The 21,391-nt window shown below is 47.8% G+C and overlaps 10 protein-coding genes across 10 annotated transcripts; 5 read left to right on the forward strand and 5 right to left on the reverse strand.

Annotated features, from left to right (window-relative positions):
* Positions 1-32: 32 nt before the first annotated feature.
* BHQ10_000329 (uncharacterized protein) lies at positions 33-1,122 on the reverse strand (the record flags this gene model as incomplete). The annotated part of the gene is made up of 2 exons (XM_040875529.1): positions 33-813; positions 863-1,122. 2 exons carry the CDS (start codon positions 1,120-1,122, stop codon positions 33-35), a joined length of 1,041 nt encoding a protein of 346 aa, XP_040728834.1.
* Positions 1,123-1,607: 485 nt separating this feature from the next.
* BHQ10_000330 (uncharacterized protein) lies at positions 1,608-3,092 on the forward strand (the record flags this gene model as incomplete). The annotated part of the gene is made up of 2 exons (XM_040875541.1): positions 1,608-2,014; positions 2,678-3,092. 2 exons carry the CDS (start codon positions 1,608-1,610, stop codon positions 3,090-3,092), a joined length of 822 nt encoding a protein of 273 aa, XP_040728835.1.
* A 428-nt stretch (positions 3,093-3,520) lies between these two features.
* BHQ10_000331 (uncharacterized protein) lies at positions 3,521-5,077 on the forward strand (the record flags this gene model as incomplete). The annotated part of the gene is made up of 1 exon (XM_040875552.1): positions 3,521-5,077. One exon carries the CDS (start codon positions 3,521-3,523, stop codon positions 5,075-5,077), a length of 1,557 nt encoding a protein of 518 aa, XP_040728836.1.
* A 205-nt stretch (positions 5,078-5,282) lies between these two features.
* BHQ10_000332 (uncharacterized protein) lies at positions 5,283-6,674 on the reverse strand (the record flags this gene model as incomplete). Its single annotated transcript, XM_040875563.1, has 1 exon — positions 5,283-6,674. The coding sequence occupies one exon, from the start codon at positions 6,672-6,674 to the stop codon at positions 5,283-5,285; it is 1,392 nt and encodes a 463-aa protein (XP_040728837.1).
* A 507-nt stretch (positions 6,675-7,181) lies between these two features.
* On the forward strand, positions 7,182-9,782 carry BHQ10_000333 (uncharacterized protein; the record flags this gene model as incomplete). Its single annotated transcript, XM_040875574.1, has 6 exons — positions 7,182-7,319; positions 7,371-8,172; positions 8,685-8,994; positions 9,060-9,421; positions 9,477-9,544; positions 9,597-9,782. 6 exons carry the CDS (start codon positions 7,182-7,184, stop codon positions 9,780-9,782), a joined length of 1,866 nt encoding a protein of 621 aa, XP_040728838.1.
* A 165-nt stretch (positions 9,783-9,947) lies between these two features.
* On the reverse strand, positions 9,948-10,808 carry BHQ10_000334 (uncharacterized protein; the record flags this gene model as incomplete). The annotated part of the gene is made up of 2 exons (XM_040875585.1): positions 9,948-10,315; positions 10,376-10,808. The coding sequence occupies 2 exons, from the start codon at positions 10,806-10,808 to the stop codon at positions 9,948-9,950; spliced, it is 801 nt and encodes a 266-aa protein (XP_040728839.1).
* Positions 10,809-11,559: 751 nt separating this feature from the next.
* On the forward strand, positions 11,560-14,398 carry BHQ10_000335 (uncharacterized protein; the record flags this gene model as incomplete). The annotated part of the gene is made up of 7 exons (XM_040875596.1): positions 11,560-11,580; positions 11,646-12,123; positions 12,175-12,386; positions 12,439-12,796; positions 12,845-12,941; positions 12,997-13,653; positions 13,717-14,398. 7 exons carry the CDS (start codon positions 11,560-11,562, stop codon positions 14,396-14,398), a joined length of 2,505 nt encoding a protein of 834 aa, XP_040728840.1.
* A 102-nt stretch (positions 14,399-14,500) lies between these two features.
* BHQ10_000336 (uncharacterized protein) lies at positions 14,501-15,095 on the reverse strand (the record flags this gene model as incomplete). Its single annotated transcript, XM_040875607.1, has 3 exons — positions 14,501-14,548; positions 14,619-14,845; positions 14,894-15,095. 3 exons carry the CDS (start codon positions 15,093-15,095, stop codon positions 14,501-14,503), a joined length of 477 nt encoding a protein of 158 aa, XP_040728841.1.
* Positions 15,096-15,485: 390 nt separating this feature from the next.
* BHQ10_000337 (uncharacterized protein) lies at positions 15,486-17,357 on the reverse strand (the record flags this gene model as incomplete). Its single annotated transcript, XM_040875618.1, has 4 exons — positions 15,486-16,025; positions 16,087-16,587; positions 16,636-16,931; positions 16,982-17,357. The coding sequence occupies 4 exons, from the start codon at positions 17,355-17,357 to the stop codon at positions 15,486-15,488; spliced, it is 1,713 nt and encodes a 570-aa protein (XP_040728842.1).
* A 2,480-nt stretch (positions 17,358-19,837) lies between these two features.
* On the forward strand, positions 19,838-21,028 carry BHQ10_000338 (uncharacterized protein; the record flags this gene model as incomplete). The annotated part of the gene is made up of 1 exon (XM_040875629.1): positions 19,838-21,028. The coding sequence occupies one exon, from the start codon at positions 19,838-19,840 to the stop codon at positions 21,026-21,028; it is 1,191 nt and encodes a 396-aa protein (XP_040728843.1).
* Positions 21,029-21,391: the final 363 nt, after the last annotated feature.

Genomic DNA, 21,391 nt, shown 5'->3' on the forward strand with positions numbered 1-21,391 from the left:
CATTGAGATAATTATACTATAACATGAAGAGATTAAAGCTCAACCACCAACTTCGTCGCGCTAACACCCGCTTTACACTTCTTGAGAGCCTCGTCAATATACTCCAAGCCCTTACCAACAACGGTAGGGGGTGGAAGGCATTTGAGTTTTCCCGCCTGCAAGGCCGGGGTGACATAGTCTCTCCAAACCGGAGTAGCAACATTATCCACCGCAAAGATCATACCTGCTTTGAGGTTTGCTGGAACATCTGCTGGCGGAGGATGGACACAGGCCAGATGGACTCCGCCCAATTTTTCGAGTATGACAAAATCGTTTGCGTACGTTTCTGGCGTAGAAATAGCATCAAAGATACCCACGAGTTCTCTTCTAGTTTCTGAAGCTGCTGCGATTACGTTTTCGACGAATGAAGGCTCATGGTAATCAAACACTTCAGTCGCGCCGCAGCTCTTGCAGAGATCAAAGTTGCGCTCACTTGCGATTGAGATCACTTTTATGCCTGCCGCGGTTGCTAATTGGGTTGTCATCGAACCGACTGAGGAGGAACCACCGTATACGATAAGGACCTTGTTCGAAGACACGGAATCCAGAGATGGGTACGGTAGGCCGAGAGCAGGGGTAGATACACCAGGCATTGCGACACCGGGCTGCTTGACTGAGAGCGCGCAGACGGCGGCTTCGATAGCAAAAGCCACTACTACCCCGTCTTTGAAAGAAATGGCATCGGGAAGGATAGCAGCCTTGTCCTCTGGCACAGCTGTGTACAGAGCAAACGCTCCGTCTCGAGGCTTTCCAGTTACTAGATTGATTGCATGCCTATACTATCGTTATTACCAATCAAACAAAGCTTGCATAGAGAAAATACCCAATGACACGATCACCCTTCTTGAAACGCTCTACTTCCGACCCGACCTCGTACACTGTGCCAGCCACGTCACAGCCAAAGATAGCAGGCCATTGCTGAACGAAAACTCCAGCATCCTGCATATGGGTATCTAGCGGATTGATGGCAATGGCAGAGTTTTGAACAACGATCTCATTCGGGCCTGGAATTGGCATAGGCGCATCACCGACCTCCAGGGAAGTGCCGGCTTTGTGTAGCCATGCAGCTTTGTTTGATGCCATTTGGTTTTCTTTGATGGGAGTTATCTGGAGAAGGAATTGCGATAAAACGATGGTTCTACATGATTACTTGTCGTGTGTAAACCGTATATTTATACTTGACATCCATCTCTGTATATTTCAAAGCCATCATGAAACAGCACACGATCATTAGTAATAATTCTCATTTCTCTCATGATTCCACGATTCTACGATAATTGCTCCAAATGGATGAGCTGGAACCGCATATGCCGTTCCGAAAGATATGTGAATACGATACGTATCGCATCTAGAATTACCGATTTTCTGGCGCAAACACTCCGTATTCGTTCGTATTTCGTGTCCGCTGTTTTTTTACCAAAGACCCACTCATATCAATCTTCTATATCCAGTATCTGTCATCCAAAAATTTCTTGATCGAATCACATATAATATTCCACTTCCCATTCAACCCGGTACCAGAGGTCTGATTCGCCTCTCTACTATGCGTTCCTCGCAATTTCTACAGTATGAATGCCCCCGTCGGCGCGGGTGATTTACTTCACTACAACGCCCAGCACAAACTCCTCATCTGCCTGGAATGCAAATACGCAATCCAAAAACACGCCGTGGACAGCCACCTACTACGCCACAAAATCTATCGCGGAGAGCGACAGCAACTCTTATCTGCAATTTCAGAGCTGGAGATTCCGGAAGCGGGTGGTGTGCGTTTCCCGACTGAGCCGTGTGAGCCTGTGGATGGATTGCCGGTCATTGATGGGTATAAATGTACGGCAAGGGGGGGTTGTGGGAGTTTGTATGCGAGTGTGAAGCGCATGCGAAGGCATTGGAGTGAGAGTCACGGGCTGACGGATTTGCCGGAGGGTTATGCTTCCGCTGTGCATATGCAGACGTTCTTTCGGGGGACGAAGGTTAGGTATGTTGAAGTTTTAAGAAAATCACCACCTGGTGATGGAGCACAGAGGCATCAAAGCTCAAACTCGGTGATTATGCCGGGACTTCATATGCAACCTGTTATATCCGATTCAGGTTCAGGGTTAGATCTAGACCTGGAGAAACTGAGGTATTTCTACTATTTCATGACCACGACAAGTCACACACTTCCCGCCGGAGATCAGAACCCCGCGAAGTATTGGCAGACAGATGTTGTATCACAAGCTCTTAACCTGCGCTGGTTGATGTTTGGTCTACTATCTATCTCTGCGAGCCATTTGGCCGTGCTTTCAGAAGACAAGGATGTCAAAAGCATACATCAAGAACGTTCAATACAGTTCTATCAAGGATTTCTAGCCGGAAGGAGCAATATGAAGAATGCCTGCTTGGGTGAGAGTGATGCCGTCGAGACTATAGGAATGGGTGCTCGGATGACCTACATACAACGATTATGTATGTGGACGTCTGACTCTGCACCTGAATCCATTTCTCTGCAGTCCTTTGTGATGACTCTGCGGGGTTGTGCCAATCCGGACTCTATACGTATCTCAATGGTTGATAACGATACCCTAATGATGGATACGTGCAGGCAAACCCCAACGCACCTCGCAAGTTCAAATGCTGTAATACGCACTGACATCTCCAGGGGCGTCCTCCTAGAGCACTTCTCTAATCTCCCCTACCAAATGGCCGAAAAACTCGGCAGACCAAACGCACCCATCGACTTTCTGGCTGTTATGTCTGCCATCGGCGCACTTATCGATTGCTGCCGTCAAACCTACGACGCAAACGATGCAGGCAGCGCCTGGATGGGACTGGAGAAGTGGTTGGAAAAGGTATCGGGTCGGTTTACTGAGCTTTTGGTGACTGAGAAGAGTCCCGCTGCGCTAATAGTGTTTGCGCAGTGGTTATTACTGGTTGCGATGGCGGAACGGTTTTGTTGGTTTCTGAGGGGGGTGGCGATGAAGATGTTGCATTTGATCATGGCGGAGTTGGAGGAACATGGTACGTTTCGGGACTTGCTTAAGCAGCTTATGGGTTGGGCTTTGGAGTCTGTTTAGCGGTATTAAATAAAATGTGCGTCGTGATTATATCTAGGGTTCTTACTGAACAGGCTTGTTCATCAACGTACGGCACAGTCTTGTCCAATCAGACGCCAGAACAGTTGGTGGCTCATTCGGGGTCCGCCAAAACCCGAACGGCTGCGCGCTCGGGAAGTTATCAACTCCCGAAGTCTTTAAAATCGGACTGTGCCAGATCCTTCTTAAGTAGTTTTTTCTCGAATCACCGAACTTTAGACAGAGAACCAAGTTCGTGACTTGATGAGAAGTCGAGCGCGGTGGGTCAAAATGGCTTCATTCACTTGGTTGCCTACCTAGGTACAGGAGGCCAGGGTGGATGGAATTATAAAAGGACGTCCAAGTCCCCCGACATTATTCAAAAATGATCAAAATGATATATACTTGTTTTTGCTTATCAAACGTTTAACATGAATAAACTCTACGACGTTATCATTGTCGGCGGAGGACCCGTCGGCCTCTTTCTGGCTTGCGAACTAGGTCTAGCACGCGCCTCCGTCCTAGTCCTCGAGCAAGACACCAAGCTCGAGAACCCATTCAAAGACGCCCCCTTAGGTTTTCGGGGCTTGAACACACCATCAGTCGAATCCCTCTATCGCCGCGGCCTGTTAGGCGAACTCATCGATCTCGACAAACGGGCCTTAGGGCCCGAGAAAACCGCCGGTTTCCAATTCGGTGGTCATTTTGGTGGTATTGGCCTCAACGCGAACAAACTCGAATTAGATCGTTGGAAGTATCGTCTTCCGGGTCCGGGGTTGATGCCAMCCCCGACGACTCTTCAGCAGGTGGAGATGCTTCTCAACAAGCAAGCCGAGAAGTTGGGCGTGACTGTACTCAGGGGCCACGGTGTGCAAAATATCGCGGCACAGGACGACAAGAGTGTTACGGTAGAGGCTGGAGAATCGCATGAATCATTTACCGGCAAGTGGTTAGTAGGATGTGATGGTGGTCGAAGCGCAATTCGCAGAGCTGCAGGGTTTGATTTTAAGGGGACAGCAGCTAAATTCACAGGCTATGCTGTTCATTGCGAGCTTGACCATCCGGAGAAATTAAAGCCGGGATTCAATCCTACTGAAAATGGTATGTATGTCAGCATCAGGCAGAACAGCATGCATTTATTCGACTTTGATGATGGTGCATATGATCGCACGCAGAAAATCACAAGAGAACACCTCCAGGAAGTTTTCAACCGAGTGACAGGCATCACGGACCTGAAAATTGAAAAAGTGCACTATGCATCCTCGTACACTGACCGCTGTATGCAAGCAGCTACCTATCGCAAGGGCCGGATTCTACTTGCTGGCGACGCTGCGCATATTCACTCGCCACTTGGAGCTCAAGGCTTGAATTTGGGTCTGGGTGATGCCTTCAACCTGGGTTGGAAGCTAGCTGCAACACTACGATATGAGGCTAGCAACGATAATGCTGCAGCAAACCTAGATTTACTGGACACATACGAAACCGAACGTCATCCCATCGCAGCATGGGCACTCGACTGGACACGCGCTCAAGTCTCGATACTGCAACCAGGGCCTTTTGGCAGGGCAAATCGCAATCTGATCTCCGAGATCATTGATACACCCGACGGGATGAACATGTTCCTGGATCGCTTCTGGGGCCTGACGGGGCGGTACAATCTCGACGCGAACGACGGCAAGACCGTACACCCTCTCGTCGGAAGTAGTGTACCGGATTTCGAATTCGAGGATGGCTCAAGGCTGGGCAGTAAAATGGCTGCTGGAAGAGGTCTGATTATTGACTTTCAGGATAACGTGGCGCTCAAGGAGTTGGCTGAAGGACAGTATGGAGCTGGAATCGATTATTTGAATTTGTCTGCAAAGGATAGGCGCGGTATTGGGGCTGTGATTGTTCGACCTGATGGTTTTGCTGCTTGGGCTATAGAAGATGATGAGAAACCGGATATAGACGCAGCGAAAGCTGCTCTGGACAAATGGTTCGCTTTTTGACCAAGACGAATGAGGATGGTTCATTAAATAAACCTGTAACATAGATTCAAAATGTATATCAGCTCTGCTCTTTAATTAATCCAATTTGGTTACCACGAATCGCAAAAAGAAAACATTGATGACCAAGAACGTAAATGCGCCAAATTTCGTATGAATAGTTTAGTTCTAAACCGTGCATCTTAGCATGGTACAGAAAGATAAAGGGCTAACTTGATGTTTCAATTCGTCGTATCATCTGCTCCTCCTGCCCTTCCATATGAGCAAGATTTGAATCATCGTGTGCCATTGCCTCTGCCATTTTCTCATTTGCTATAGGGAGCAAGTTTTGGCATAGCGTTCTCTTCTCTGACATAGTTTGCGCAAATTGGGCAAGGAGCTTTTCGTGACGAGCTTTCCGCTCGACGATATTTTCCTCGATTTGGGAGAGCACCTCTTCTTCTCGCTCTTTCTGCTGCTGTAGTTGAGTAAGAAAATCCTCCTGCCGCCCTAAATTTCCTATCACTTCCCTACTGAATTGGGCTAGATGTTTCGCATGTCGAGCTTCCCGATCCTCCGATTGCCGCTTCAGCGTATGAAGCATGTTTTGCAGATTCGACAGATCCTGAGATGCAATGCTTCGTTCTTGCGAATCAATATCATCCTCATTGTCGGCCTCGTCAAGAAAGTCTTTGGGTACCGGGATCTCTGCTAGTAAATCCATAACTCGCTTGGTGTGAATAGGGAGGAATTTACAATCAAGGTTCTTTACGAAACGATAACTTGCCCATTTATCGTGTTTGTTCCAATAGTCGAGCGATGCAATTGGCCACTGATAGAACGCGACCTCGCCATCTTCAATTTCGGGATAGTAACCATTTATTTTGAGGCGTTCCGAATCATATGAGACAGAAAACCCGAGGATTTTACGATGCACCTTTTCCAAGTAATTGGCTGTTTGGGCGACACTACACAACGCTCGCATAGCAATACACATGCATTGCATGTTTTTCCGCTCTGCAATCATCAGAGCCCGGTTCCCGCATTCGACTTGTGTCGTCAAATATGGGAAAAGCATGTCCTCTCGCGCCGTGAACGGGGAAGTTTCCTCTGGATGATATTTGAGCTTTTGCCGCTGGCTATCTGAGAATACCGACCACTTCAATCCCCGTGCTTGATCCGGCACAGGGCGAGGGCCGTAGATTGAATCTACGTTGAGCCACTCCTTACAGTAGACATCAACCGTTTTTTCCAGTATAACCGTCTCTTCAACGTATTGCTCTTCAATGGGCGGAACGAGCAATGGATGTACTTCCGTGAGAACCCATTCTTTTGGTTGATCTCGCGATGATTTACGAAACCTGTCTATAAACTCATCCTCAAACGAAACGCCCGGAGGGATGTCAACTGATTCGTGGAGGAGTCGCTCGCAAAGCGCAATGTCTGCCTGGATTGGGCCAGCGAATGACCGGCGCATGAAACAGCCTCTACTTGCTAGTTTGGCAACGTAGCCGACTTTATACACTCTCGACTCGTCATCTTGAGACGAGGAGCTAGCATCTGATAAAGTTGCGCTGTCTGACCCATGCAATCGCGACCTTTTAGATGGGCGTTGGCTCATTTTGACTTATTTAGTCTGAAATCGCGATTCGACTTAGGAAGGCGCTGACAAACTCAATATTTCAATTAATATGATTTTACAGATGTATGAGATGTCTATTTACTCGACTCCTGGGAGCGAAAATGGACGAATAAATACTTGTCGGTGGGGCTGGCCCACTTTGTCGCCATCCACACCCAACAAGTCTTATTTTCTTCCATCCAATCTGCGAGATACTGATTGGCGACTATTGATTTATGTTTATTGAAAAAATACGGCCAACGATTCTGTGTACTATGTACATTAATGTTGCCTAGACTGCTTAGCCACAGAGCCGAGGTATGCCCTATGAGTCATGATGACTCTGATCTCTTAGGTTCGCAATGCTGATACGGGATATTTAGACCTGCTGTGATCTTATACTAAGAAATTGTAGCATCTGGAAAAACCTGGAACTTATAATCAATTCAAGTCTTTGAAGAGAACGATACATCCCTGGTCCGAAATATCAGCAGCTTTATTGTGACAATGTCTCGTCGAGGGGGTGGCAGGCCGATGCCTCGCGAGGTGGTACTCTCCAAAGCACTTTCACATTTGCTCCGACACTCTGCAGAAAGGGAGAATCTAAAGATCAGCAAGGAGGGATATGTGAATGTGGCAGATCTAGTGCGTAATACGCCCTCTACTTTCTAAATCTCCCTCTGACGAAGCATGCAGCTCGAAACGAGAAAGGTGAAATCTCTAAATGCGACATTACCAGAAATTATACAAGCAGTCTCTAGCTCGGATAAACAGCGATTTTCACTCTTCTACATTTCTCCAGAAACCATTGAAGCCGGAAAACAGGAGAGCCAAGAGCAGCAAGAGGCGGTAGTGGCCACTGCTGCCTCGGAAGAAAAACAGAAAAATGCGACAGCGCATGCATTGTCTGTCAGTGATAATGATCCCTCACATTTTCTTATTCGAGCAACACAAGGCCATAGTATGAAGGTTGTCGACACGGCGCTATTCCTGGAGAGATTGAGCCTGGAAGATGATGCCACAACGAAGCTTCCGCATACAGTTGTACATGGTACTTACCATGGCGCATGGCCTTTGATCCTCGCGTCCGGGGGTCTACGACCTATGAGCAGACTACAGGTGCACTTTGCAACTGGTCCAACACTTGATGCGGTATTCCCAAATGGTCGAGATGCGCCGCTAGCAACATTAGACCCTAGATCGAAAGCAACTGTGATTTCAGGAATGCGGTCAGATGCGGAGATCTTGATCTATATCAACCTTCGCAGGGCATTGGAAGCTGGTTGTCCGTTCTATCGAAGTGAAAATGGCGTTATTCTCAGTGAAGGGATGAGCCTTGGTGATGACGGCGAGACAAAGACCGTTCCTATTGAATTCTTTGATCTTGTTGTTGAAAGGAGAGCTGGTCTGGGTGTTCTGTGGGAAGATGGACGCGTCGTCCAAGAACTACCGTCACATTTGGCAGAGAAGAAGAATCCGAAAGCACTGAGAGGAGGGGGTAGGGGAAGAGGAAGAGGAAGGGGACAGTGATATGGAATATCCCGTTTCAGAGTGATTACATTCAAGTCTTCAAGTCCTGCTACTCTGTCTACCGAAGGATATGGTTCACTTTTGCTTTGCACCCTTTGTCCCGCTACCGTCGCTACATTATCACACTGCCGAAAAACTCATCAGTTCATATAACTTAAACGCGACCAGCCGGCATAACGTTGAACATTGTGAATATTGTGAAAGAAGTTTTGTGGGGGGAGATAATGAGGGGAAAACATCCGAAGCGGGGAACACGGTGCTTTACCCGAGTTGTTCCAATGCAACAACCGACACATCCGCCACGTCGAGTCGTACGATGGTGCTCGATTCGCAGACGTCTAAGACGTTTTGTTGAGTTGTGACATAAGCTTGACTTGTTTATTTATAGCTGGCGGACTAGCTGGTGACCAGCTTGGATCAACCTATGTAATTAGACTGCTCAGATTACTTGAATTCTTTACGGACATCACTCTTTGGCAGATTCTACTATCACTTTGAAATACCGTTATAGCAAGAGGAGAGAAATAGAAGATAATATCAAAATGACTGGTCATCAATATGATCCCACATTTACCGACCGCGTTATCGACGCCATGGGTCCCAAGACAAACCCACGTCTACGCCAGTTGATGAGCGGCTTCATTCGACACATTCACGATTTTGCGCGAGAGAATGAATTGACGGTCGATGAGTGGATGCAAGGTGTACAAATGATCAACTGGGCAGGACAAATGAGTGATGCCAAACGTAATGAGGGACAACTTTTGTGTGATGTTATCGGACTTGAATCGTAAGTTGCGGTGTCAAAAGATATTACTTTTATCATACTATACTAACAACTCTTACCGGATGAAGGTTAGTAGATGAAATCACCTACAAAGTAGCATCCGAAGCAGATGCGCCAACTGCAACAGCCATCCTCGGCCCCTTTTTCCGGGCAGACACAATGGTCCGACAAAACGGCGACAGTATCGTCGTTACCGGAGTCGACGACGGAGAAATGGTCTTTATGCAGGGTCAAGTAGTGGATTACAAGACCAAGAAACCTATCCCGGGCACCACTGTGGAGGTGTGGCAGGCATCTACCAATGGATTATATGAACAGCAAGATTCGAATCAAGTTGAGCATAACCTGCGAGGGAAGTTTACGACTGATGAGAATGGGAGGTATTGGTTTTATTGTCTGAGGCCGACACCGTATCCTGTTCCTGACGATGGTTAGTATATTTGCTCTTTTACGTACACGGCCATGGTACTTATCTCAATATATAGGCCCGGCAGGAAAATTGCTACAGCTCATGGACAGACACCCTTATCGTCCCGCACACATCCATATCTTCGTAAGTATACTTTTCTCCTATTAAGAAAGCAGCAATAATCTGACCAGACTAGGCCACACACGACGGATACAAGCCCCTCGTCACGCAAATATTCGACAGAAAAGACCCGTACCTAACCAACGACTCTGTTTTTGCAGTGAAGGATTCCTTGATCGTGGATTTTGTTCCTCGGAAAGGTGATCCCAAAGCCTCTACTGAATTAACCTATGATGTGAAGCTAGTTGCCAGAGATTCTTGAGCGGGATTAAGCATGGGCGGGATGTTGTCATTTGCGGAGTTGTGAATGTTGTATTGACATGTATTTTGTACTAAAAATGTTCATATCATCCAGTTTCTATTTTAGAGCTGGAACTACATGTAAAGAATTGCTCATAGTATTCACGTTGACTAAACTTCTAGTTTTTTAATCTCTATGCGATCTTGTAAACTTCAAAATCAATTTCCCAACCTCATCACTCGCTTCAATGCAATGCCAATGTCCAACTCCAGGTAAAACATCAAGCGTCTTCATAGGGCTAGACACATTCGCGATAATATGCTTGCATCCTTCCAACGGTGCAGCCTTGTCCTCAGCACCAGCAATGATCGATAACGGAGCCTTAATCGCAGCATAATCCGGCGCAGTCGCTTCAGAAATAACATGGCAGAGCGAGATGTATCCCTCGGGCGATTGACCGAGAATGAGTTCTCGAATGAACGCTTTCTGTAACGCGGTGGCTTTTGAGCCGGTTGCTGCGTTGGGGATTGTGTTAGCCATTGGTTCCATTCCATCTATTCAAGTAGCCAGCAAGTCAGCGAATTTTCGGCAATATTCAAGAAACAATCGCATACCTTCAGACACAATCTGAATCCTCTTCTCAAAAACCTGCCCCGTGCTAGCTGTCGGATGCACAGGCCCAATAGCCACCACCGCATCAACTCGATCACTATACTTGGCTGCACACTGCAAAACCGTCGTACCTCCCATTGAATGACCAACAAGCACAGTCTTTGACACCTTGAGTCCATCCATGACCTTCACAACATCATCCGCAATAGTGTCAATAGACTGGCTCAACCCTGTAAAAGCGGATCTTCCGGAGCCATAGGTATCAATTGCTATGCAGCGGTGGTTTGGTGTTAGGTGCGGGATTACGCCGCCGTAGTAGTTTTGGGAGGAGCCTAGGCCGTGGATGAAGATGTAGGTTAGACCACCGGCTGGAGGCCCGTTGGGGTGGGAGTCAGAGTAGTTGAGACGTTTTTGGTTTACTTCAATGTATGGCATGATGAATGGCCACGGTTGGTTCTTGATATGCGATATGAAAGATGGTAAATTTCTTCAAAGTGCGAGTGCTAAGACCGAATAGTTGTGTCATGTAGACGAATACTTGACGTCTCTCCGATCCAATGTTGAGTTGGTTGCGAATTAGGTTGGAGCCGTATCTTCGACAGCCTCAATACACGTATATGTACGATTATCGAGGTAATTATGTTAGACTAGAGTATAGATGAACTGTAGAACTATTTTACTCGAGCATCACGTTCTATAGAAGAAAATACATTGTATGAGAGCCCCACTTTCTCGGGTTTCACCAATCACAGCGTGTGCTTTTCACTTTATTCAGACCTCACGCCTCCGAAATTGCGGGGGACAAACTCGGCTCTTCCACCGTCAATTGAACAGTCTTTTCGCATCCCTCACCCGAGCTGGCGCGTATTCAAGACCTTTGTGCGTAGCATTAACAGAGGAAACTACTCCGACCGGTTTCAGCCCGCTAATGCATGCATCCATTCGATCAGAACGCGACACTCGGAAGTAGAGGCTCGGTCGACACGATCCGAAAGACCCGTCAGCCGTTCCTGTCGGATGCCAGACCTGCACAGCGACTGTGTACGATTCTGAGCTAACGACTTTTTTTTCACTCGCTTTCGTTCACTTGCGGCAAGGCCGTCATGGCCCGTCGAAGGGTCGCTCCAGAAAATCGCATACGAACTGCCCAGGCGTGCGAAAACTGCAAAAGACGAAAACAAAAAGTATGACCCCTGTCATCATACATGTCTGTAAAATGATCAGTCACGTAGACCAACACTGGGCTATGTTAATTTTTTCGGTCTAAAATAGTGCAATGGTACATTTCCTTGTGCAAACTGCAGCAAGCGTCAAGTCCAATGTTTCTTCGTCGCTCCTGTGCCTGCCACTGGAAAACCTCCAGGATCAGCCAGTACCGCATCAGACCAGCCTACCAATAACAAAAAACGAAAGTTGGATGACGTGGCTGGTTATACAGATGCGACGAACCGGACAGGATATTCAACGACACCGAGTGGTGTAAACCATGATCAACCTCCTCATGGTGGCTACACGGCTAATCTGAGTAGCACTGCTCAGTATTCGCCAGACCGAGCGGCAAAGGTTTTGCAGAATATGACTCAATTGCAGCATGAGCAACAACAACGGAATCGAGATTCTTTACTTAACATGAGCACAGCAGTCTCGGCGCAAGTCGACCAGACTACGGGTGATGAGGCATCGGATGAGACCGACGAAGCTGAGCTACAGGGAATGTCACGAATGCTAGACGACGGCAAGGGAAGAATGCGTATGTTTGAACTCCAGGGAGAAGACAGATCCTTAACTAATATGTGAAAAGTTTACATTGGAGATTCCGCTCCCTTATCGTATCTACAGACGATTCGCCAACTTGTTGGTAGCGTGATGGGGACTTCGATGTTTACAGTCGATCCACATCGGCACAATATCCTCGAGGCATCGATGCAGGCACAACCTGTTACTTTTCAGTATGCAATTACGCTTCCAGATCGTGAAGCTGCGTTGTATCTGGTAGACTCATTCTTTACCAACGTAAGTCGTTTTAATTACATCCTTGTCTCTATAGCTATTGACTTGTATAAAGACAAAAGGAATGCTGCATCTATTCGACGAACAAGTTTTCAAACAACGCGTCGAACGCACATATCTGAATCCCCTCGCAGCAGACCAGTCATGGATGTGCATTTTATACCTTGTTTTTGCGGTAGGCCTTCAACTACGCTGCGTTCCGGCTCAACCGTCACCAAAAGAAGCCGCGATTCTCAAAAGATTGCTTTCGGACAACGTCGATCGCAGTGAGATGTTCTTCCTGGGCGCAAGGCATCTCAAAGACTCTGCTTCAGGGATAGAGGACGGTGATTTCGCATCTATCCAAGCCCTGCTAATTATGACTTTGTATATGTTATCGGTGGGGAAGAGAAACACGGCATGGGCCTATATTGGTACGTTGCTTTGAAAGTATACGATAACTTTCTCGGCTGACTCTTTAGGCATGGCTGTACGACTTGCATATGCGCTGGGATTGCATAGGGCCGAAACACAACGAGTATATGATGAGACAGACAAGCACTCGATGTCTCTACCAAGGTGAGATTCTTATTCTTGATGCAGATTATTGACGAATGATGCTGATAGAACTTAGAGTTCTCCTCTGGCGTAGCCTCTATATCATGGATCGATTTCTAGCATCCTGCCTTGGCCGACCGACTTCAATCCAAGACGAAGAAATTTCCGAAGAGCTTTTCCCTCACAAAGACCGGTTCACAAACTTGTCCCCAGGAGCCGTGGAAAACTTTGAATTCGAAGCCCTCTTTTCATCCGTACAAGCAGCTCAGATACATGGTAATATCCTGCATCAAATTTACCGATCACGCAAAGTGTCGTTAAAGATTGCACGAAATGTGGCAGTTCAGATCCACGAGTGGACACAATCACTACCGGAGATATTACAATGGCGTCCAACGCCCATGCCAGACGATAACCCGGGAAAAGCCATAGGTCAATTGCATGTGTGGATGACATACTTCCATACTATCATTCTTCTGACTCGGCCATTTTTGCTACTTCACGTTAAAAAGATTATTGCTCAGGAACGACGGAGACGCAACCCTCCTCCTGCTCACAACTCACCAGATACATCGGAGACAGTTGCAAGCTCTCCTAGCGAGATACGCGTAGCTGAGAACCCTGAGCTCAAAAAATACTCTGCTGCTTGCGTCCGATCGGCGACGCATATGATTCGTGCTGTGCAGACGATTCGGGTGAAGGGATGTTTGCCGCGGAGGAATCCTTTTATAATGTATGTTCCCTTCTAATTTCCTATTGCAGTTTATTTGCTAATTTCTTTCCTTGTCTTTGTTAGAAACTGGATGTTCATCGCTGCCCTCATTGTACTGACAAATTCATTCTTCAACGTCTACGAAAACCCCGAGAATGACTCGATCGCGCAAATGGCCATTTACCTACATCAGCATTTCGCCGAATCCGATATACTAGCAGCTCGTTACCTACACATTCTTAAATCATTCCAGAAGACAATTGCCGATCGTCGGTCGATGAATGGCTTGCTGGAGACCACGAACAAACCCTATACCATGAAGGATCCGATAGAAGATCTTTTCTCGGGAAAAGCGCATCTTTCTCAACGTCGTGGGCGCAATAACAGTGGAGCTACCGCTACTACCATGGCACCCGCGGATATGTCTACACAGTCGACACAATTACCGGTTTCATGGGATTGGCCTCGGGCTGCTACTTCTTTGCCTCAAGCCAACAATGCGGTTGGAGAAAGCACTCTACCCAATATAGCCACCACAGCAGGCCTAGATCTATCCACCATACCGGGATTATCTGGTGATCACCACAACCACTTCGGGGATAATGTTGAGGGACTCGTTTTTCCCGGCGCAGAGGAGCTCTTGGGTCCTGATCCAGGTCCTATTTTGGAGGAAGTCATTCATTTCGACATGTTGTGGCCACTCAATCAGGACACGGGGTTGTATTCCGGAAATATACCCATGTATGGAATTGATAGTTATCTGTAACTCTTGGGTATGACAGTGTATCTATGTACAAAAGCAAAGGACATCTGGAAGATGGATTGAAACACTTTCTTCATGTCAAGATGTAGTACAAATCGCAAGTAACTATGATTTCTGCACGGCAGCGGCAAGAGCCTGTTGAGCAGCAGTATCCTATTCCTCAGGAATTAGCCTGAAACAAAAAAAATTCTGAATCCAAGCAGAAATAAAGGAAGGAACATACCAAATAAACTTGATAATACTTCATTTTTGACCCGTCCTGACCATCCTCAAATTCCGCCCTCGCAGCCCAATCAAACTTCACATCCTTTTTCTGGGGATCCTGTTTCATGACATAGGTCACGGTTCCATGAAGCATCATATCATTATCATCACCAAAGAAGATCTTTGTGACGACATGTTTGCGTGAGGTGACTGCTGTCCACATAGATTTGCGAAATGCAAGGATATCTTGAGTCGTCAGAAATCAATAACTACAGGGGAAGAAAGATAGAATACCGTCAAATCCATCCGCCCTTTTCCCGCCCATGATTAAGGTGGCGTTCTTGGTGAAGAAGTTTGCATATTCGTCATGGGCTGTGGGATTGTCGCTCGTTGTGTAGAAGGAGGACATGAATGATTTCAGAGTCGATGCTCTTTCGCTGCTTACCGGGGAAGAGCCGGAGGAGGGGATGTTTGTGGATTGGATGTTGTGTGCCATTTTTCCTGTTGTCTCTTTCTTCTTTGGGTTTTGTGTCTGTTGTGTGGTACTTTAAGTGCAAGGGGCATATGTAAAAATTGATTCAGCCGAAGGTGATCTGCCATATAAATTAAGAGAGCGGAGGGGTGATTGGTAATTAGTTGATATAGATAACTACACCCAGGTAACAGGTAGAACCCTAATCGGCTGAATCGATTTCCTAAAACTGCAAGGCCAGTGACTGCGAGGTCAGAATGCGGTGTATGACGTACAGCCGAACTGTAACGATCGGATAGGGTACCGAATATGTAAGGTTCCGCAGTCTAGACTGTATTCACCCTGATTCTACGTTCTATTTAGCTATATGAGTATCAAAACGGCTCATATCCTGCCCACACAATAAACCTTAGCCTAAATCCGGTAGTCCTTCTCGTCAACCTCAAAATCCTCCCAAAGCGGTTTATCACTCCCATTCGGCCGACTAGCACGAACAAACCCATTCTCTACACCCTCAATCTTCGCCACCGGCTTGACAACTTCAATTTCCTCACCATACTTTTCCGCGAACCATTTCTCCGTATACGGCGACGATTTCGAAGAATCAGCAACGAACAAGTCCGGAAATCGCTTTCGAAGCATCTGCAACGTCGTGGCTGATATCCTATCGACGCTGTCGTGGTGTCTTAAGGCAAAGAATTCGGGTAATTGTTCCTTTCGTAGCTGGTCCTGCGTCTCTGCGGAATACTGTCCGATTGCAAACAGCAAAAGATCGTATTGCATAAGTGAGGATGTGCAGTGGTAAGAACCTCCTTTTGTTGCACGGTGGTATAGACCTGTCAATGCTGCGATGGCACCCATGCAGCCTGTTCCGTAGTCTGAGATCGGGAAGGGAGGGACGACGGGCGTGTTGAGGCCCATAAATTGCCCTTGTGCCCATGCCACGCCGGTTACCTACTCAATTAGCCTCCTGATACATTTCTAGTGGAAGAAGAGGGCTTGATAGGGGACATACACAATCTGCAATCTGCTGCCATCCCGGTCTACCTGCCCACTCCCCTTTATACCCAAAACAATTCTCATTGACGTAGACAATCCCTTTTCCTCGTTTCTCAGCCAACTCAGCCAATTTCTCCGGACCATACCCGAGCTTTTCAAGAGCACCAGGTCGATATCCATCCACAAATACATCAACGCCAGCTACTAACTTCTCAAACTCCGCTTTTCCCTCGGGGGTCTTCAGATCCAAATCAGCCGCATGCTTGCCCATGTTTCCATCAACCTGGAAAAACGGCACGTCACTCAGATTCGGGCTGGTGATTTTGAGGACATCTGCGCCGTATTCGGCCAGGATACGGGTGATGGTTGGTCCGGCGATGATGCGGCAGAGTTCGAGGACTTTGATGCCTCTGAGTATTTTGTAATTTCCTGCTGGGGCAGGGGGAAATTTGGTTGGGGGTATGGTGCCTTTGAGGGGGTTGACACTCCATGGCGACTCTTTTACGTTAATTTGACCCTGTTAAAGGTTAGAAGGCGGATTTCCAAGGTGTCGCTGAGTGCTTACATGAGGTGTTTTGACGAAATCCTCATATTTATACGCCGTAACACCAGCCTGTCTCCGTTCCGCATTCATGGTTTCCAGTTCTGCTGCGGTAAATTTCTGCACTTTTTCTTCAATAGTCTTGATAATCTCCTCATAATCAGTCAATTCTGGCCTATGGCCTTCCAGACCGATCATATTGAGGGTCGTAGTAGCTTCTAGGGAGCCATGAATGTGGAAGAATCGCTCATCCTTAGTCTTGTACAGATTGGCAGACATTCTTCTGTACCCATTTGATTGAGCAGCTAGGAGATCGGTATCTGTAAAACGTCAATATTCAACTCTTCCCAGATAAGGACAAATCCAGCACCTTTAAGTTTCGTCTTCACACCAGGATCCAGCTTCCCCAAACCCCCAACCTTGGCCATATAAGCCTGGCATGCAAAATATGTGGCTGCCTCTAAGCTAATCTCTACACACCTCTTTCTCTGAGATGGCGCTCCATATCGAAGATTCGCAATCTCTCCCGCTACTAGCCCTTCCACAGCCTTCAACGCGGCCAGAGTCTCAGTCTCCTTGAACGGAATGGGGAAATAGATAGAGTTGGTAGTGGAATTGAAAGAGACTGCATCCTGATTCTCGACTACCGCATCAGGCAAATTCAAGGCTTGCGATTGTTTGCACAAGAAGCCTAGAATTCGTTGAGCTTCATTGGTAGGAGAATAGGGCACGTTGACTGAACCCATTTCGAAGGTGATGGCATGCATATATGTAGCTTAAGAAAGCTCAACTTAGGAATCAATGGGTCGATACTTTTGACATGTTATATGAGAAATCTAAGTGTCCATGTGGTGACATCTCTCGGATCTGTGCCAAGAGCGATGGATTGCCTCCTGAACCTGGCTTGCCCATATTCGGGACGAATATCACATATTTCTTGTCTATAGTCAAATTTGTATCTATTTCCGATGCATAAGTAGTAAATAGCTTGGTATAGTGAATAGTGAACAGCGAATAGATGAATGAGGGGAAGAAATGTCGGATGCTGCTCAGGTGGAGATTTCGCCACTTTTGTGTAGCCGCGTTCCGATTCCTGATGTCCCGGTCCGAACACATAACAAACCGAGTACTCATTGATTTGTTCGATGCTTTTAAAGAAAGCAGTTCCCGTTGACTGGACCCTATGCCTGCGCCGGTTTGCCTAAGAGTAAGAAATGAATCGGATTGATTTTCGACTCGGGCAAGGGAAACCCATGATAGGGCTTTGAGGTCATTGATCCCGAATAGGAAGGAACGGAACGCGAAACCTTAGATTAGGGCTTTGATCGTGATCGCACAATCAATGACTTGAAACTCGTGCATGTGTTGTATCTCGTTGTATCTCAACTTTCGAAATACTTCCTTAATGAAATAGCCTTACCTGTATGACTCCATCAAAGCCCTTCGCGTCAACGAGACAACGAGCTATGACATCAGAGGAACACCTCAGCAACGTCTGAATCGGCCGAAAAGGGAAATTCTGAAGTGTCGACCAAAAGATGCGAAACGAAGCTAGACGTCATTCTCTCTACGTTGCGTGGTGTCAAGCTAATATTCCCTGAAATTGTCTGAAACGCCGCCCTTAAGTGCCTGAAAATCGGTGGATTAGTAGCTACCATTCACTAAGTATCTTTGTAGGTAATGAACTAAGTGGTTCGAGATGAGGTAATACCATAGCCCAACAAGACAAGATCGATCCACGTGCCTACAGAGGATTCGTCTTACAGTTTAGTGCGGGATGATTCTAGCTGACGGCCACCCCTCCTTAAGCTGAGTCTCGCGTATCGCGGCCACACGGGCATGACGCTTATGCAAGTAATTATCGCACTGTTCTTCTAGTACTTCCTGTACAGGGTCACGGTGTGGTGGGGAATGCCACTAGATGGAGCGCCAAGTCGTCTGTTGAGAGACGTACCTACTACCTACTCCGTAGCGTGGTGGTAGTATCAGCAGTAGGTACTCCGTGGGTAGCAGCAGTCAAGTCACCGAATCTAGCCTTTCAGCAACCAAGACTGGCTTGGGACGTTAAATGCCTCAGTCCAGGAATCCAACGATAAGCGAGAGCAGATGCAGCAATGTAGCAATGTAACTCGCGTCCCTGTGGCGACAGCGGAGACAGCACGTTCTCCGTGGTATGTGAGAGAGACGCGCTGATAAGTTGATAAGATGCAATCAAATCAGATCAGGCCACAGCGTGCGCATGACCAGCCAGGCCTGTGGTGGACTAGGCTGGATGGTTGGACCTCAGGCTCCAAGGCACCAATCCGCGCTCTCCGTCGTCCGAAAGCACCCGCGCTGGCTTATCGCCAATCAAGGTGGCCATGTGCTGCAGTTCTGGCTGCTGTCAGCCATACGTAGTCGGCTCTTGTTCTGTCTGTTTCTGTGTCTATCCGGAACCGGGCATGGGCGATCCTATCGAGGACGCCCTCGTCCAGCATGTGCGCCGTTTCTGCCCGTTCATTATTCAGATCAGGCTCAGATCAGGTTTGGCTATGCGTAACGTACCGGTAACTTACAGACCCTGAGTCACCCAAGGCCCTAACAAAAACCAACCCGAGCCAGGGAACACCGGGGTAAATTACCGTCTCCTACATCGCCATTACGTCCCAGTCCTTAGAGTTCGCCCTCCGTCATTGCCCCCACCCCCGTACTTCTACGCAGTTCCGTACTGTCATTCTGTCACAATCCGTATTGATCTGTATAGATAGTACGCCTGCCTGATATAGCCCATGGCCTGTCCTTGCCTTCCCTCTCTTTCTTTCGCTCCTTCTTCCTTTCTCTTATTCACCACCAAGAACAACGCTATAGCCACGATACTATCTACAACTGCTCTCGTTCCAGTCAGAAAATCTTTCTTTTCTTACTTGCCCGACCAGTTGCTTTTCGCTTGTCGCCTGTCCTACCTCCGTTAGCGCGTCGCATCCGATCTCAGCCAGCAGCAGTACCTGCATCGATCGCTTCATTGAGTGACCGGTTTCTGTCAACAGCCAGCTTTATATAAACTCATTTATCTCTCACGAGAGATAAATCAGAAAGCAATACAGAAGTCGCGACATACGTGACGTGAGTTCTTACCTTGCCTCTGTCGCATCGCGCGCGTTCCCCCCTTATCTTACTCGGACTCCGAACACTGACTCATCGCCCCCGGGTACATCAACAGTTCTTTGCACCCATATTCAACGCGATCATGGCTTCCCAAATGGCTGTGTCTAATATAGGTATGGCGCTTGCTGCTAAATCCGCTTCGATGGATATTCCGATCCCTCGCGACGCTGTCAAGGACAGCAGGGGCGCCTTCGCTGTCGCATCTGCTCGTCTAGGACAGCCGACTATGCTTCCTACTCCTCCAAACTCGATCTCCCCTACTCTCCCGCCTCACGGTTTTAAGAATAAGGCTCACCACAATGTGGGCAACCTATCCTTCTCCCCTCCTGTCGCTCCTGTGCAGGTCGACTCGGACATCGATTTGCAGGACGCTGTCGACCATGCCAAAAGCCAGGACCATCATCCTCATGTGTCAAACAGTGCTCAAAACGTCGACAGCGTGGGTGCCATCACCCCGGCGATGCTGGCCAAGTACCATTTGCCCGATATCTTGCTCGCTCACGGCCCACTAGCCATCCGCCATGTCATGGGCCATCTTACCACCACTGTGCCGGGTTTCGCAGGCATCCCTCCTGCCAAGGCCCGCAGATTGGTCGTTGGAGCCCTAGAAGGCCGAGGCAATGGTGGCGAAGGTGGTGGCATTGATGGGAATATTATATTCGAGAAAGTCGGCTGGGGTCGCTGGGATGCTCGTCGAAGTGGCCAGCCGCCCCGGGAACGGCAAGCCTATAATTCATCTTATGCTTCTACGTCACCGCCATCCAGCCTCCCTAGTGCTGCTGGGGGAATGCAGATACCTCAGCACTCGCAATGGCGAACCACGAATAATAGACCAGCCTACGGAACCAGCGTAGCCGACTCGGCCATCTTCTCGCATTCCGATCTCGACTTTGGTGATCACGAAGCTGATAGAATGTCCCTCGACGGTGACGACGTCCCCGAGTACTGCTCCTCGTCTGATATACCGGAAGACGCCATTCCAGACGACGAATGGAATGAAGGCGACGTCACCGACGAAGAAGACTGGGCCGGCATCGGTGCCGATGCCCTTCGTGCCCGATCCCTCAATGGAGGAGGGATTGTAAATACAAACCATTCTGTACATACACGTGTGCAGCGTCACCCTGGCGGTCCTGCATCATCTGCCCTGGCCAAGTCTGTGCCGGGCGGAATCACGATTCAACAATTAGGTTTTTCATTACCAGACGGCATTGGCGGTGATCGTGAAGAACGCGCCGCAGTTGAGGCGCTTTTACGTTTGGGCTCTATGTAACCTGTTTCTCAACAGTCGGCTACGTTGTCTGTTCTTGTTGACCGGCCAAAACGACAGTTTCATTTGTTTCTCATGACGAGCTGGCCTCTTTGCGATAATATTTGCTTTATTCAACATACGCTACGATACCATTGCCGGCCACTTATCACTCTTTTGGTTGGACTGGCGTTGGTACGATACATAATTTTTTATCATTGGGTTGGGATGGGATCTCTGCCTAATAAAGGCACGGTGGCGTTCTGGTTTCTTTACTCTGGTTGGGATTATTGGCTTGATTTGACCTGGAGCCTACGCGAAAGCAAGCGTCGAATGCTCGGTCTGGATTTCTACTCTGCATGCATATTTATTTGCCTATTGGTTGCG

This window comes from Talaromyces amestolkiae (genome assembly GCF_001896365.1).
Source record: "Talaromyces amestolkiae strain CIB chromosome Unknown scaffold1.1, whole genome shotgun sequence".
NCBI lineage: Eukaryota > Fungi > Ascomycota > Eurotiomycetes > Eurotiales > Trichocomaceae > Talaromyces > Talaromyces amestolkiae.